The following is an 18129-nucleotide window of genomic DNA, read 5'->3' as shown; positions in this document are numbered from 1 at the left end:
ATCCCAAGGTCAAATGGTCTACACAACTGGTTCTGGGAAACCTCCTGGCCCCCAGACTCACAAGGATGTGATCTACAGAAAAAAGCTCCCAAGACCACATATTCAGTTCAACATAGTGTTTAAGGAGAGACCAAAACATCAGAATTTCAGAACTGCTTTAGAAATTTTAGCCAGGACACTATAATCCCTTTACAGAAACAAAATGGTTATTTCCATAAAAAGTGTTACATTTTTACAATAATCTAAGAACTTACCTCCCATAATCGAAGAATATCTAGAAAACTAAATTCCCTTTTAAATCTGATTAAAAGCCATCTGAAGCAAAAATAAAGGTATCCAGAGTCCTGGGATTCTACAAAAAAAGGAGAAAAAAAAAAAACACCTTACTTTCTCTTACACTAATTATCTCAGAATAGGGTACCTATTTCAAACTCAAATTTTTCTGTTCATCTTAGGCTTAAAAGTTCTATAAGTTTAATTGTCTTCTACTAATTCAAGGAAACGATTCAGAATTGCAGGCTATATTCTTTAAAAGCAAACCACCAAATAACAGCTGACTCTCTGTCTGTGGATTCAACCAATTGTGAATGGAAAATATTTGGGGGAAAAAAAAAATTCCAGGAAGTTCCAAAAAGCAAAGCTTGATTTTGCTGCACTTGGCAACTATTTAGAAAGGATTTACATTGTATTAACAACTATTTGTGAGGTATAATAAATAATCTACAGATGATCTAACGTATACAGGAGGATGTGCATAGGTTACACGCAAATAATATGCCACTTTATGTAAAAGACTTGAGTCTCCTCGGATTTTGATATGGGAGTGAGAGAGTATGTGTGTTCAGTTACTCAGTCATGTCCAACTCTTTTCAACTCTAGACCGTAGCCCGTCAGGCTCCTGTCTATGGAATTTTTCAGGTAAGTGGGTTGTGTAGTGGTTGCCATTTCTTCCTCCAAAAGATCTTCCCAACCCAGGGGCAGTCCTCACAAATGAGAGATGACTCGTATTTCATAGTATGAATAAACTGTTTTAAGGCTGAACTGTACAAGGGGGACAGTTTGGTCCCACAGTTTTATTCCTCAGAGGAACCCAGGCAACACTGGTGGATTATACAGTCTACATTTTTTCTCTCTGCATATTACCCTACAATTTGCTGAGTATAGCTTTGTTTCACTCAACTCACCTAAGTAACTGCAAAATCCACTGTCCAACAACCGAAGTAAGGTACTTAGCTGAATAAGCTGGGTCTTCATGCCTTGCATCTGCTCTTCGAAATTTTGATGCTTTAAAAAAAAATATCAAGTAATACTTAATAAATATTTTACAGTACATAACCACTGATAACTGTGTCATTAAAATAAGGACAAATGTTGGACTTACACCATATTGGTTATATTTTAAAATCACAAGTAATTAAAATGCTAAAAGATTATTTTTTCCCACTATTCAATTTTTTAAGATAAAGAATAAAGCAGACAACAGCAGCTGTAGACTGACTGATATACTATTCTTATATCAAATAAGAAACCTGGGTGAAAGGAACATACATTTGGGATACAGACTTTTATCAAATCACTTTACTGCTAAATATTTCTTTAAATTAACATAGGAAGTAAAATTAATTTTAGCTTTAATATGTGTCCAGTGTTAAAGAATTAGCTAATTATTTCTTATGATTTGATAGCATTAAGGAATCTATGAAGTCAAAACCATTTTCATGACAACAGCAATACTAAAACAATCTATGCATTTTGCACTTTAAATTCTCCCATAATTGTAAAGGCTATAATAAGGCCATATACTGCAATAGACTGCATACAGGAACAGATGTGAAAGTCAGCTGTCTCCTATTAAACTAAATACTACATATTAAAAGAAAATTAAAACTGGAAGATAATCCCTCTTTTCAGTAAATTCTGTTTTGGAAAAGTTATTTTTCATTTTTTAAAAATGTATGTAAAACTTCAGAAGGTTTACTGTTATCTTTAAATGAATAAATAAATAAATATCTGGGCTTCCCGGGTAGCTCAGTGGTAAAGAATCCACCTGCCAATGTAGAAGATACAGGTTCCATCCCTGGGTTGGAAAGATCTTCTGGTGAAGGAAATGGCAACCCACTCCAGTATTCTTGCCTGGGAAATACCATGGACAGATGAGCCTGGTGGGCTATAGTCCATGGGGTTGCAAGAGTTGGATACAACTTAGCAACTAAACAATAAGATATTTATAAATTTCCTAGAACTTTTCATAACAAACACCAACAGATATAACCCACATAAACAAAAGCTCTTAGAATCTGCAATAATATTTAAGAGTGTGACGAGGTCCTGAGATCATAAAGTTTGAGAACTACTGTGGTTTAAATGTTTTAATCTCTGAAAGTGAGTAGATTCGCTACCAAAAGTTCAGTCAAGGTTTGGGGATGGGGAGGGCACCAAAATAAATGAAAGATTTCTTATGATTATGATCCCTTTAACCCTCATGTTCCTACCCCTTTATGGTGAACTACTGCCCTAATCTTTGTGAAAAGCCTAAGAATAACATCCTTTCCCCCCTCACATTTCTTTTAGTTTTTGAGACAATAATAGTGCTTTATTAGAAGTATCAATTAAATTAGTTGGTTAAAAAAAAAATTAGGGCTACTGATTCTCAATAAACTGGTTTCTCTTTAGTGATATGAATAGTTTAGTGAATGAAATGCTATAATAGACAAACGCAAGTTTTGGGGATATAGTTTCTTCACATTTCCCACAGGAAAATAAAAGGGAAAGGCAGGACTAACTCTTCGATTAACAGTATAATTTTTGCTGTGACATGGCCAAAAGCTTCCATTGTTTTGGAAGTAACAACGTGGCGTGGCCACTGCTATCCACTCTGCTATAAAAAGTAGTACTCCCAAAATGACAGAAGCCAACTTCAGAGAAGTAGCTATTCCTGCAGAAAGGAAAAGGAGGTCGACAATGGATACACAGAGGGCTTCAAGTCTAACTATAAATAAATGTGTTATGTACATTACCTATGTATGTACATGTGTGCATATATACATATATGTGTGTGTACATATACACAGGTATGGGTATGTGTATATACACACAAACATACATATATCGAAGGAGGTAAGAAGGAAGGGCAAGTTAAAACTATATGGCAAAATGAATGCTGGCTATAAGGAAGTTCATTAGATCATTTTGCAGTTGTTTCTATAATATGGTGGTAACAGACAGAAGTCTATGCCTAGACCAACACTAGATGTGAGTAAATACCAGCAAAAGTGAATCCACAGACATTGGATTCAGCCTCCATAAAGTAGTAAAAACTTACATGAAATAAAGCTGTAAAACAAAAAGAAGGAATCAAACAGCAGAACAGATTCAAGCACACGAAAACAGTAACAATGCAGTGGGAATAATTGTGCAGACTATTTTGACTGTAACTTACTGCCCTTTCATATTATGAAATGCTTCATGTTATGTTTCATATTATGACACAAAAGATGTTAGCAGACATTAAGAAATCTTTCTAGAATAAAGACTAGAAATATCCCCAGACCGCTGTCAATGGAAAAGGCAAACAGAGAACATCTACTGTTGAAAAAGACAGAACAAAGAACTTGAACCTCCATACACAAAAATGACAAATAGACTGTGAAATGTGTATTAAAGATGCTCAGAAAGTGGTCTTTACATCTGAGGCCTAAGTACATGCACACATATGCATGTATATACGTATCTAGCACACAAGATAATATATTTGAACATGCCAGTATTAGCTCTTATGAAAACCACTACTGTAATGAGATGGTTAGGTAGCATCACTGACTCAATGGACATGAATGTGAGCAAACTCCAGGAATCTGGAGTGCTACAGTCCACGGGGTCAGAGAGTCAGACACGACTTAGCGACTGAACAATGACAGAAAAAGTAAATGCCATACATTTGTACTAATACTTAGAAAACCTACTATAAGCTGAGATCTAAACTAAGCACTGGGGAAATACTCATGTATTTATTTTACAAAACTCTGTTGAACACACACCTCATGTCAAGCATCAGGAAAATTCTGGAAGCATATCACAGAACGAGCTAAACAAAGACATGACCTCTTTATCATACCAGCTCTAGTGAAAAGAGGATAAACAACAAAAACACAAGGAAAGCAAACAACAGTTTTTATACAATTATTATCAGTTGTACAGACCTTTATAACAAATGCCTCAGGTTTCTAGAGCACTTATGGAACTAAGTATATGGAACTAAGAAGGCAGGTAAAAATCAACCAATCAAAAAGGTAAGGAAGACAAACTATGATCTTACCAGATTACTGCAATTAATAATCTTTCTAAATAATCCAAAAATATTAATTCATGGTAAAGGACTATATAATTTGACTATTTATTACTTTAATAGTAAAAAAATATTTTAAAACTATCAAATCTTATTAAGTATGGAAAAGAACTAGGCGAAGTAATGATGAGTTGGAACCATGGAGGAGAGACTTGAGGAAACAGATAAAACTGAGACAAATTAGAAGGGGAAATAGAAACAGGCAAGCAAGAGAGGAAGAACAGAAGTCATCAAAAAACAGAAGCAATCAAAAAGTTTCACATCTGTATCCCAGACTCAATATTACAAGGAATCACTGCATATGATTACATATTTGAAATCTTTATCCACTTACAAGCAAGCCATTTCAATATCCGACCATCAAGGGCCAGCATTAAGTGTATTAACTTTATTTTGAAAGAAGTACAGAGACCTATGTAGTCAGGTCTTTGGATTTCATATGCTTTTATCTCCTCTTAGCCCCTTTGCTTTTTTTCCCCCTTCCACTTTCTAAAGATTACTTGAGAAGACCATTCTATTTTATTTTCCTGTTAATACTCTCTCTGTACTATTGTCCTAGAACTCTGTCTCTAAGATACATCAATGATAATAGATAAAATGTTCTTTGCAATAATATGTATATAGACAGTTCAACTCTAATAATCACATGCTTATGAAAAAACTAAGAAAGTGTCAATGTAACAAATAGTTCAAAAACATCTGGAGAAAAATCAGTCACTATAATGATAAAATCTAAAATGTTCACAAAAGGTAAGGATATTACTCGGCATGACTAAGCTTTATCTCTGAAATAGATGAAATGAAACTACCTCACAAGAACTGAATCATCTACTTCATCAATATTCTATGACTCATTACCCTTCTGCAGATCATAAGCATTTACCAATATTAAATCCTGATTATTCCTCTTCTATAGGCACTTACTATCTACTTTTTATATTAAAAATATTACCAGCATTTCCAAGCCTCTTGAAAAGTAACAAACAACTGAGCAATTCTTTTAAAGTTCTACCATGACTGGCTAAATATAAACATCCATTTTATATAATAAGATTATCATATAACTAAAATATTCAAAATTAGTTTGAGTAAAAGCAGGAATCTCTCTTCTTACCATTTGGTCCATGTAGGAGGCAAAGCACCAAAAGGCATCCACTTCATTTTCCATCACATATAACAGAGGTGAAAGTAAGTCACTCATTCCTTGCACATAGCCTTAAAATAAACAAGAAAAACTAATCATACTTCTAAAAACCTAAACTTTCTGTATCCATCCATGCATATCTCCACCAACTCACTTAAAATTACATCTTTTTCGGGTTTCACAAACTTGTGTATACTGATGTTCTTAAACCATGAGGAGGAAATCTAGCAACCAGGTGAGAAATGGGAGGTGCTTGAGAGGTCAAAGCAGATATGTAACTGCTGTGTGTCTCAGTGTAGGTATCACTATCAGGAGAGGATAATACTAAAAAATTATGTGCAAAAGCATTATGATAAAGAGGGATGATGGGAAACCCAGAGAAACATCAAACTGGAAAGAACATAGTCAAAGAAGATTTATGAAAGAACAGTTAAGAGGAAATGTGGGGAAAGCAAGGGAGAAGAATGTTGGAAAAGTCAAGGGGAAGGAAGCTGCAAGGTCAGAGTAGACACCACCACCAAACTGTCATGAATAAGCCAAGTGAAATAAGACCTAAAAAGGGTCCAACTGATTTAGCAACCAGACATTGGTAATCCACACAAAAATAACCACAACAAAATTACCTCTTTTAATTTCTCTTTTTTTTCCTTTTGCTGTTACTCTAACCCAATCAATGCTAGCAAATGGACTTAAATCCAATCAATATTTTGTATCTAAAGCTACCATTTCAACCATCTTTCTCTTGATGCTCTTACAATTTCTCAATCATGACACTAATTTAAAGCCCTTGATTAAAAGAAAAATTGAAAGTTAAAGAATCAGGCCCCTCCCTTAAAAAACAGAAAGTCTTAGTTTTGCTTTTCACCAGACCATGTCAAAAGTCTTAAAAATCCTCAACTTTCTTAACTATTTTACAATTAGATTTCAAACTTAAAATATAGAGACCTGAATGAACCAAGGGATAAGAGCTCTTACAAAGCCTTTTCACATACATATTATCATTCAACTTTGGCAACTTGTATATTTGTTAAAGTTACACAGAGAAGTTTTTCCCCCAATTACAGTCTGAGGAAAACAGGCTTTCATTTGCAGAACCAAAACTTACATTCTTATCATTCCCCAAAATCTATGTGCACTGAAGTCATTTAAAACAGTATGCATATTTTTAAAGGAGAGGGGATATTTCTGAAGAAATTATACATAATTTTACATCATTCTTCCTATTTTGGAAGAAAGCTTTAAAAATGACCACAGGAAGCAGGTAAACCAAAGTCTCTTAAGAAAACTTGGGTTAACAGTGTAATAAAGACAACCGTTCACTTCAGGATCTCCTTACGAACAGAAGTCTAGTTCTATCTGCTATTAGCCTCTCCCTGTCACCTGCTGCTACGCCTAATCCCCATCAACCTCACTATGTCTGCACTACACCCCGTGGGAAAGTACTGCTCCATGCACATTAGTGCACACGCACACACACACAAACTTGGGGTCCCTTATTACAGTGCCAAACAATGGAGTAGCCAAGACATTTAGAGAAAAGAGCTAGAAAAAAACAGCATATGACGTGATACCTAAATGTAAGCATTTATACAAATTTATTGCAGATGCTTTTTAAAAAAATAAGACACACTTGTGATGATGAAGCTTGTGTGTCAACTTGAGTGAGCCACAGGATGCCCAGATGTCTGGTTAAACATTATTTCTGGGAGTATCTGCAAAGGTTTTTCTAGAAGAGATTAGCACTTGAATTGGTGAACTGATTAAAGCAGATGGCTTTCAGAAGTGTGAGTGGGCATCATCCAATTCACTGAGGCCCTGAATAGAACAAAAAAATGGAGGAAGACTGAATTTGCTCTCTGCCTGGTTGCCTGACCTGAGACATCTATCTGCCCTCAGTGCTCCTGGCTCTCATACCTTCAGACTCAGGAATGAGACCTAGACCATGGCTCTCCTGCTCTCAGAAGGCTTTAAACTACACCACTAGCTTTCCTGGGTCTCCAGCTTATAGATGGCCGACGGCGGGCCTTTCAGTCTTCATAATTACATAAGCCAATATCTTATAAGCAATCTTTCTTTTTTTTCCCTGGCTAATACATTTTTCTTAAGAAAAGAAGTAGGTTAGAATGAAGACTAGACTGTTATCACCAAAACTTTCCTACATGGCAATGACACAATGAAAGCAACGACAAACATAAAGGCTAAACCAATCAAAGCAGGAAGGAAATTTATCTGAATTCAACAAAGTGCAAAAGAGTACCACTTTACTGGGTCAGACTACCTATAGTCTATAACAGAACTATTTCAAAGTGTGCTATTCAAAAGATTTACAAAGCACCTTTCTTCTGGGGGAAAACGAGTTTCATTATAAAGTTATAATGAATAAAAACTTCTAAGAATCTAATTTAATCCTTTAAGTCTTCAGCTTTCATACCAGATCAGTACTGTATTTCTTCTGTAAGTTTTAGTTAAATCAACTAGTCAAATTATTCTTCATACTCTTGTTGCTTTAAATCTATTTTATTGTATACATGATGTTTTGGGGGTATGTCATGAGTTGTGGGGGTGGAATTAACGTACAAATTCCTTTTAATTAAAGAAAGATTAAAGCTGTTTAAACTAGCATTCAATGATGTTCAGATTCTGCACTAGTGCTGACTGATCTACATCTTAATCAGTACTACTACGAAGTCTGAAAAAGTTCCCCTAAATTACTTTCGTAACAAAGTTGTTTTAGTTGAGAGGTGTTAGAAATGAAATCATCATCCTAATGTACACATTCTTAAAGAGAAAAGAAAGATTTCATCTTTACATAGGTCAATTTTCCAGGTTAACTGAAGCTTATTCAGTTATTAGAGAATAAAATAAAAAAAAAATCTTAAGTGTCGGGAATCATTTTTTTTCTACTGGACACACTCCTGCCTTATATACAGAATAAGTATATTCTGAGTATAATTTAACCTTCTGTTGTTTATTCAGGATCATGATTATAAACATACATTGTAGAAAAAAAATAGGTACCTCCCACAGAAACACCTTAGGTGTACAGTCTACACTAAGTAAAAGTTACTCTTCCTTGAGTTCTTCTATCTGCTTTTGGTAATGTTTGTCTTCTGTCTGCTTTTGATGGTTTTTGCCTTCCTCCTCACTACTGAGACTATATTAAATGCAAACACACCAATACCTCATCTGTGGGCTAAGAAGCCAAACAACTCAACAGAACAAAATCAACTACAGGAGTAAATTTACAGCCCAGGTTACTTTACTATGAGTAAACAGCAAGAAGGTGGGGGAGCTGGTAAAGAATCTACCTGCTCAATGCATGAGATGCAAGAGATGCAAGTTAAATCCCTGGATCAGGAAGACCCCTCGATGAGGAAATGGCAACCTTCTCTAGTTGCCTTTCCTGCCTAGAAAATTCCATGGACAGAAGAATATGGCAGGCTACAATCCACGGAGTTGCAGAGTCAGACGTGACTGTCTGCTACTTCAAATCCATGTCAAACAGCAAGCAATTTGGCCCAGGGCTTTACAAAAACTACCCTGGCTTCTTTCAATGCCAGAGTTCTTAATAAAATCCCTGGGTATGTTTCAGATAACTTAAGAATGTGGGGTTAATATAGACAAATGGAAACAGCAATTTATCCAAATAGCTTGTCTGGGACTCAATACCTGGAAAAACTGAGCATTCAGGAACGACTTCTGAGACTATACATTAATCCCTACCTCACAATTACCTTTGGAGAGGATGCCTCTTGTTCTCTACTATAAAAGCCCTATTTCCAACAGTGGTTAATAGAAACTGAAATGGCAATGGGTTGGGGTGCTGAACGTGTGGAGGTAAGAATGACAGCCTAGAAAACGCCCTGGTGGTCCAGTGGCTAAGACTCTGTGCTCCCAAAGCAGGGGGGGCCTGGGTTCAATCCATGGTCAGCTAACTAGATCCCATATGCCATAACAGCCAAATAAATAAAAAAAAAATATTTTTTTTTAAATGCCAGCCTGAAATAAAGAGCTGGGCCTCCACCCCCAGTCCAGTATCTACTACTTATGCAGCCCTGAGTCACTCTCTAAATCAATATAACTTTATTCATACAACTGGGATTATTAATCCACTTCTTAAAAGAGGCTGCTAATACAATCAAAATTGAGCAGGACAACACTCGGTCACCTGAGAAGCATTCCAGTCCCTAGTATTTTCAGTGATCCAATCTGGGGTTCATTATAGGTGTGAGCCAACAGGACTGGGCACATTTCACATTTTAAAGAGAAATCTGTGATATTCACTTACTGTCATAGGGGCTGATGTTGCAAGATCCTCAAGAGTTTACATCTTTCCCTAACCCACATATAAGAAGCCAAGAAGAACTCTTGGTTCACAGATACAAACAGTGAAGAAAATATACTCGCAGTTCAAGATTCATTTGGGTTTAACACGACAAATACCCAATTGCCTTCTCCAAAACAAAGTTTTAAGTTCTATTAAGGTAATCTGGAAACATCTACCCTCGTTATCCTCTACTTGGGAGTCTCTAACATCAGTAGGTAACTGAGAAACTTGTCCACTCTTTATACTCACTTAAAGGTGGATGCTTAGGGAGTGTGTTGGTCCCTTAAAGAAACAGCTCAAGTCGTCTCATCCCTTAAAATACTGTTTCCTCAGATTTTCTAGCCCTTAGCATCACTTTCCCCATGCAATGCCCCAATCCAACCTCCAGCCCCAGTCTTTCCAACCCATTCCTGGTAGAAAGCAGACTAACCAAGAAAGAAAGAGTAAAGTTTCACATGCCCTAGGTAATTATCTGCACCTCTTATCTACGCTATCAAATCAGCATTCTTCTTCATAAGGGAGAAGGCTATCAAAAAAAGGTTTCCAAACTTTCTCAGGTCACAGTACGCCTCAGGAATTTTTTTCCAAGGCATCCCAGGTTCAAAAATATTAATAACATTTCCATTTATTAAACATGTCCAAACAATTAAATAAATACTTATATCCTATGAACTTTAGGACCTGTTGGGCACCACACTACATCCCAAACTTTTGGAATCCAATGGGATGCCACCATCCTCATCTATTTTCTCACAGTACTTGCTTATCACAGCAAAGTCAAAAACTCTCCTTTGTGAACACAACTTCATCAGAGGAAGGAATGTGGTGATCTAGCACTGAAACCCTGAACGACTCCAGCTAGGAGTTAGGGCAGTGTCCTACAGATGTCCCTGTCTCCCTCAAACGTGTGAAATACCCGACACTGGTCCCGTCAGTTTGCTGCAGCGACCTGGTGCTCTCTGCTGCACGGTCTGGGAACCACAGCCTTTTAAGTTTCCAGCACCCAGTAGAACAACCCCTATAAAAACTAGGTCACAGAGCTTTTTACATACGTCTAGCAGCTAAATTTAAATTCTAAATTAAACATACATCTTTAAATGAGGGTATCAGAGAACTTACCTAAATCAAAATCATACATACAGTAGGTCATCAAAATGTCATGAAGCAAAATCAACCCTGGATTATCTTGGCCTTCATAAAACTTGTTTGTTCGATCTGTTCTGTTAACATCTTTTTCTGAGAAAGAAAATCACATATTTGAAACTTTTAGAACAATAGATTTTTATGAAGCTCGTATCATACAAGTAGTTATTTTTCTTGTTATTAATTTTACTCTTACTAAGCTTTTACTTAATGAAAAAGTTCATCAAATTCCATTTCAGATAAGCAATAAAGCTAACATTTTGAAATTTTTTTCCAAAGTCAGTCCACTTCCTCTTGGGTATATTTTAAAATATTTTTCAATTTTTATCTAAACAGAAACCTTTCAATTGAATAGTAGGAAATATTTTTAATTAATTATAACCAACACCAAGTAATAACAGTTCACATTAGTTAGCAATAAAAATGCCAATCATGAATATATGTAATAGGCAGTAGTATTTGAAAACAGTAATGAAAAAAGTTAATATGCAGCCAAGTGTAACCAAAGAGATTTGTTTTCATAATTGTTTCATTCATTGTAAGAAGTATTATCAATTTCCTTGTCATGTTCCATAATCATCTTTAGGACAAATTACTTCCATATTCTCATATATACATTATTCAGTTTATATAAGCAATCTATTTTAATTCTGAAAAAATGAAAATCCACATTTTTCTGGAAATGATTTTAAGACACTAAAAAAAGATCTGGAAACATCACCAGGAGTGTAACTCAACTAGTACCTACTAGATGCTTATTGCTGTGAAACACCTTACAATTAAAAAGGCATTCCTCAAACTTGAATCCCTCAGTAAATTAAGAAAAAATAATGTAAAGAAATTTAAAGTGATTAACCTACTCTATAATCAGTTTTGTTTAAAAGTTATAACTGTTCTCTTCCCCATCCCTGCCCCAGTAAATGGAATAATCTGAAAACATTCTCAATTAACTGTTGTGAAGAGATGAGAAGGTATTTTACAACAAAGCAGAATCTAACGTAGCATGAATTTAGATTCTGTAAGAGTGTTTAAAAAATCATAAGGACAACAGTCTAGCTTTCTGCTAAAAGATACTACACTTGATTCAATAAATGTAAGCACCTATCTATAGAGCACTGTGAATACATGTTCAAACAAGGAAAAGCAACAGCAAACAAATCATGCTATAAATGTCAAATTTCATTTAAAAACAGCTTTCATTCTCATATCATGGTTGATAAAGAGGTACATGGTAAGTAATTTTTATTAACTCAAGTGCAATTTACCTAGTCATAATGCCAACATAGAAATTCTTCCCTTACAGGTTTTTAAACACAGTAAAAAATTATTTGTGCCCTCAAGAACTATCTGTATTTCTTTCCTCTTGTGTATTTAGTAGACATGCCAGGCAGAAAACAAAAAGGTATCAAAAAATGATACAAGGACAGTGTTTCTAGAAAGAAAATGAGCACTGAATTTTTTTTTTAAGTCCTCATTAAATCCAGCTCTCTAACCTGATGCAGCGAAGACTGACGAAAAGCACAGCTGCGCAGCCTGCTCTGTGTCACCTTCACCATTCCTAACGCCGAGGCGGTCCTGCCTGGCAATCATGCTCTATTTCTCTCATGCGTTCCCGTTCTTTTCGTATTATTTTACATCTTCGCCTCTCCCAAGCCTCCAGTACGTTATCCCCCCCCACACACCTTACCTCTGAGGATCTTGCTTCCTATCTCTGAGAAAATGAAAGTTATCTGAAGAGAACTCCACAGATTCCTACTACTTGAACCACACAGCAGCCTCTGTACCCCTAGTCTTCCTCCTCTATCACATTGCTACAAAGCTTCTGGGATTGTAACTACAACCAAATGCCTCCTCTTGTGCATAAAAGCCATGCCCTATTGGCTACTCAAAGATAGGGTCCCAGTTAATTCTTGCCTCGTTCTCTAGTTTCATCCAGCATTCAACCATACAATTGCCTCTATCATCATAAAATTCTTTCTTAACCTCACTCTTCCCTCTAATTGTGGCCCCATTTTTTCTGGTTACAGCAAAACTTCCTGAAAGAACTGTATATACTGTCTCCATGTCCTCTCTTCCCATTTCCTCTCAAACTCAGTCCAATCAGGTTGTCACATCCACCACTCCACCAATACTCCTTTTCCATCAAAATTTTTAGTGATCTCTTTATCACTCTGCTCAACAGTCAATCCAAGTTTTCATCTTACTTAACATCCCAGTCACTCCTTGAAACGCTTTCAGCTAACGTCAGGACAAATTCTCAGTCTTCTCTCCTTTTTCTCTGGTTGTGTTCTCACCCTCTTCTGCTGATTTCTCCTAACTGTTCCCTGGTGGCCCCACTGGTAAAGAACCTGCCTGCAATGTGGCAGAACTGGGTTCGATCCCTGGGTTGAGAAGGTCCCCTGGAGAAGGGAATGGCTACCCACTCCAGTACTCAGGCCTGGAGAATTTCATGGAGAGAGGAGCCTGGGGGGCTACAGTCCACGGGATGGCAGAGAGTCAGACACAACTGAGCAACTAACTCTCTCGCTTTTCTTCAATCATGCACTTAACAAAGGGCAGTCTTGGTAAGACTCTACATAACTGTGCAGTCCATGGGGTCGCAAACAGACATGACTGAGCGACCTTCTCTACAAGTTAAAGTGCCTCAGGGCTGTTATCAGACCCCTTCTTCTCTAAATGCAGCCACACCCTTGGTAATTTCATCTGTCTCCTACCATCAGTATGTTGCTGCTGCTGCTGCTAAATCGCTTCAGTCATGTCCGACTCTGTGCAACCCCACAGACGGCAGCCCACCAGGTCCCCCTGTCCCTGGGATTCTCTAGGCAAGAACACTTGGAGTGGGTTGCCATGTCCTTCTCCAGTGCATGAAAGTGAAAAGTGAAAGTGAAATCGCTCAGTCGTGTCTGACTCTTCGCAACCCCATGGACTGCAGCCCACCAGGCTCTTCCGTCCACGGGATTTTCCAGGCAAGAGTACTGGAGTGGGTTGCCACTGCCTTCTCTGATTGATATGTTGATGATCTCTAAATTTCTATCCCAGCCCCTAGCTCTCCTCTGAATTCCCCACATAATATATCCACTTCCTACTCTTAAGGAAATCCAATAGGCACTCTCAAACTTAACATGTCCAACACTAAATTCTAAATATTCCCCTTCAAACTTGAGTCTCCCACAGTTATCCCTGTTTTAATAATAAAAGAAAACAGCAACTCTATACTTCCAGTCATTCACCTTAAAAACCTATTGTCATTCTTAACTCTGTGCTCTTCTTGTCTGACACTGATGTATCTGTGAAACCTCCAAAATACATGTAAAAATCAACACTGAGACCGCCCACCCACTCCCTCCACCCCTCACCTAACACCCTCCCCTGGAGCCACACTGCTCTCCTTGCCCTTTTCCAAACACGAGGAGCTCACGTGGCAGAAACAAGTCTAGGTAACGCCGCTACGGCATGTCCACTGTGACAGCTGCATGGCACACGCCTTCGGCTTCCTTCAGTCTCTATTCCAGCCACACTCAAACACTGGGCACCATTCTCCCTCATCCAAATCACAGCAACAGCCTCAAATGGCCTTTCTACTTGCACCCTGTCCCTCAAAGCTATTCACCAGATAGGAGTCAGAGTGATTTGTTAAAACAAGTCAAATCACATTACTCTTTTGGCTCAAAATCTTCCACTGCCTTTCCATTTCCCTCATAGCAAAACTTCAAGTCTTTACAAAGCACTACGAGGCTCTATGTGATCTGTACCAACACCTCCACCATTTCTACTGTGACCTCATCAATTTCTAAACCTTAACTCATTCTGACCACATCTCCCAGCTGTACTTCACACATGCAGAGATCCTGGATATAAACAAGTCTAACACAAGTCATTCCTTTCCGCTTGGAATGCCCATTACCTAGATATGTGCATGGCTTACTCATTGCCGCTTTCAAGTTTCTATTCAAATAGAACATCCTCAGTAAAACCCTTCCCTGGTTTAACTTGGTCACCCAAGTTAAACCAGTGACATCACACCTTAAATTTCATCTTCCCTGACTTGTTTTTCTATTCAACACTTATCACTAATAACAAAATATATTACTTACTTATCTTGTTTACTGCCTGCTCTTTCCCATAGGAATTTTGCCTGTTTTTTCATTGGTGAATTCCCAGAGCCCAGAGGAAAGCCTCATATATGTAATAGGCACTCAGTTCAGTTCAGTTGTGTCTGACTCTGCGATCCCATGAACTGCAGCACACCAGGCCTCCCTGTCCATCACCAACTCTTGGAGTCCACCCAAACACATGTCCATTGAATCAGTGATGCCATCCAACCATCTCATCCTCTGTCGTCCACTTCTCCTCCTGCCCCCAATCCTTCCCACCATCATGAGTCAGCTCTTCACAAGGTGGCCAAAGTATTGGCGTTTCAGCTTCAACATCAGTCCTTCCAACGAACATGCAAGACTGATCTCCTTTAGAATGGACTGGCTGGATCTCCTTGCAGTCCAAGGGACTCTCAAGAGTCTTTTCCAACACCACAGGTCAAAAGCTTCAATTCTTTGGCGCTCAGCTTTCTTCACAGTCCAACTCTCACATCCATACATGACCACTGAAAAAACCACAGCCTTGACTAGACGGACTTTGTTGGCAAAGTAATGTCTCTGCTTTTTAATATTCTGTCTAAGTTGGTCATAACTTTCCTTCCAAAGGAGTAAGCATCTTTTAATTTCATGGCTGCAATCACCATCTGCAGTGATTTTGAAGCTCAAAAACATAAACTCAGCCACTGTTTCCACTGTTTCCCCATCTATTTGCCATGAAGTGATGAAACCAGATGCCACGATCTTCATTTTCTGAATGTTGAGCTTTAAGCCAACTTTTTCACTCTCCTCTTTCACTTTCATCAAGAGGCTCTTTAGTTCTTCTTCACTTTCTGCCATAACTCTACACATGGACATCACCAGATGGCCAACACCGAAATCAGACTGATTACATTCTTTGCAGTCAAAGACGGAGAAGCTCTATACAATCAGCAAAAACAAGACCGGGAGCTGACTGTGGCTCAGATCATGAACTCCTTATTGCCAAATTCAGACTGGAATTGAAAAAAGCGGAGAAAAGTGATTTAGGTCAGGTATGACCTAAATCAAATCCCTTATGACTACACAGTGGAAGTGAGAAATAGATTTAAGGGACTAGATCTCATAAACAGTGTGCCTGATGAACTATGGACAGAGGTTTGTGACACTATACAGGAGACAGGGATCAAAACCATCCCCAAGGAAAAGAAATGCAAAAAGACAAAATGGCTGTCTGAGGAGGCCATACAAATAGCTGTGAAAAGAAGAGAAGCAAAAAGCAAAGGAGAAAAGGAAAGATACACCCATATGAATGCAGAGTTCCAAAGAAGAGCAAGAAGAGATAAGAAAGCCTTCGTCAGCATCAATGTAAAGAAATAGAGGAAAACAACAGAATGGGAAAGACTAGAGATCTCTTCAAGAAAATTAAAGATACCAAGGAACATTTCATGCAAAGATGGGTTCAATAAAGGACAGAAATGGTATGGACCTAACAGAAGCAGAAGATATTAAGAAGAGGTGCTGTACAAAAAAGATCTTCACAACCCAGATAATCACGATGGTGTGCTCACTCACCTACAGCCAGACATCCTGGAATGTGAAGTCAAGTGGGCCTTAGGAAGCATCACTACGAACAAAGCTAGTGGAGGTGATGGAATTACAGTTGAGCTATTTCAAATCCTAAAAGATGATGCTGTAAAAGTGCTGCACTCAATATGCCAGCAAATTTGGAAAACTCAGTAGTGGCCACAGGACTGGAAATGGTCAGTTTTCATTCCAATCCTAAATAAAGGCAATTCCAAAGAATGCTCAAACTACCCCATAATTGCACTCATCTCACACGCTAGTAATAGGCACTAAGTAGATATTTGTTAAATGAATGTATGATTGTCTAAAATAATATGACTTCTAAAAAGACCCCTGGTAATTCTAACATGCAGTCAAAGTTAGGAAACAATGCTCTAAAGACCCATATTCCTGCCTCTCTTTTTTCCCTAGGTGATATCATCTATTACCATGGATATTTACATTAATAATAACCAAATTTACATAACCTACCCAGACTACTGCAGATTACTGCCACTTGACATTCCATTTGTATGTCCTACCTTAAGATATATACGTAACATCTAATTCAATTTCACTATACTTCATGCCAAAAACAATTCCATGCCAACAACACTACTATACTTTGCCAACAAAGGTACGTCTAGTCAAAGCTATGGTTTTTCCAGTAGTCATGTATGGATGTGAGGGTTGGACTATAAAGAAAGCTGCATGCCAAAGAACTGTGGTGTTGGAGAAGACTCTTGAGAGTCCCTTGGACTGCAAGGAGATCCAACCAGTCCATCTTAAAGGAGATCAGTCCTGGGTGTTCATTGGAAGGACTGATGTTGAAGCTGAAACTCCAATACTTGGGCCACCTGATGTGAAGAGGTGACTCATTTGAAAAGATCCTGATGCTGGGAAAGATTGAAGGTAGGAGGAGAAGGGGACCACAGAGGATGAGACAGTTGGATGGCATCACCGACTCAATGGACATGTGTTTGAGTAAGCTCTTGGAGTTGGTGATGGACAGGGAAGCCTGGCGTGCTGCAGTCCATGGGATCGCAGAGTCAGACACAACTGAGCGACTGAACTGAACTGATACTCCATGCATCTCAGTAAGCAGCACCACCAAATGATCAATTTCTCAAGCCAACAAACATAGTCCCATCCCTAATTTCTCACAAAGTCTTACCAATTCTATCACAAAATATAACCTCTCTACATCTCCACCGCCACCATCTCTGTTTTGGAGTCATTCCTACTAAGTGGTCTCCTTGTTCCTACTCTTATCTTGATTCAATCCAATTTACATACAGCAGAAAAAATGACTTTAAAATATAAATAGGATTTTACTTCAAATACTTCAACAGTTCCTCTTCATATTTAAAATAAAAGTCACCTTCTTGGCATGATCCACAAGCCCTCAGCTTATCTGCATATTTTTTTTTTAATACAGAGAATTCAGGGCTTCCCTGGTGGTCAAGTGGTTATGAATCCGCTTTCCGATTCAGGAACACAGGTTCGCAGGAATACAGCTTCGATCTGTGGTCCA

General features: G+C 37.9%; 1 protein-coding gene across 3 annotated transcripts in view; it reads right to left on the bottom strand.

Moving 5' to 3' along the window:
- Positions 1 to 18129, bottom strand: part of TBC1D15 (TBC1 domain family member 15) — a 71741-nt gene that overhangs the window by 5668 nt on the left and 47944 nt on the right. For all 3 annotated transcript variants that reach the window (XM_068971981.1, XM_068971982.1, XM_068971980.1), the window contains 4 exons: positions 10936 to 11052; positions 5460 to 5560; positions 1185 to 1284; positions 255 to 352 (listed from right to left, as the gene is read on the bottom strand). In XM_068971981.1, the coding sequence (XP_068828082.1) occupies positions 255 to 352; positions 1185 to 1284; positions 5460 to 5560; positions 10936 to 11052 (416 nt within the window). The remainder of the gene's footprint in view (positions 1 to 254; positions 353 to 1184; positions 1285 to 5459; positions 5561 to 10935; positions 11053 to 18129) is intronic.

This window comes from Capricornis sumatraensis, chromosome 4 (genome assembly GCF_032405125.1).
Source record: "Capricornis sumatraensis isolate serow.1 chromosome 4, serow.2, whole genome shotgun sequence".
NCBI lineage: Eukaryota > Metazoa > Chordata > Mammalia > Artiodactyla > Bovidae > Capricornis > Capricornis sumatraensis.
This window is presented reverse-complemented; position numbering and strand designations above follow the sequence as displayed.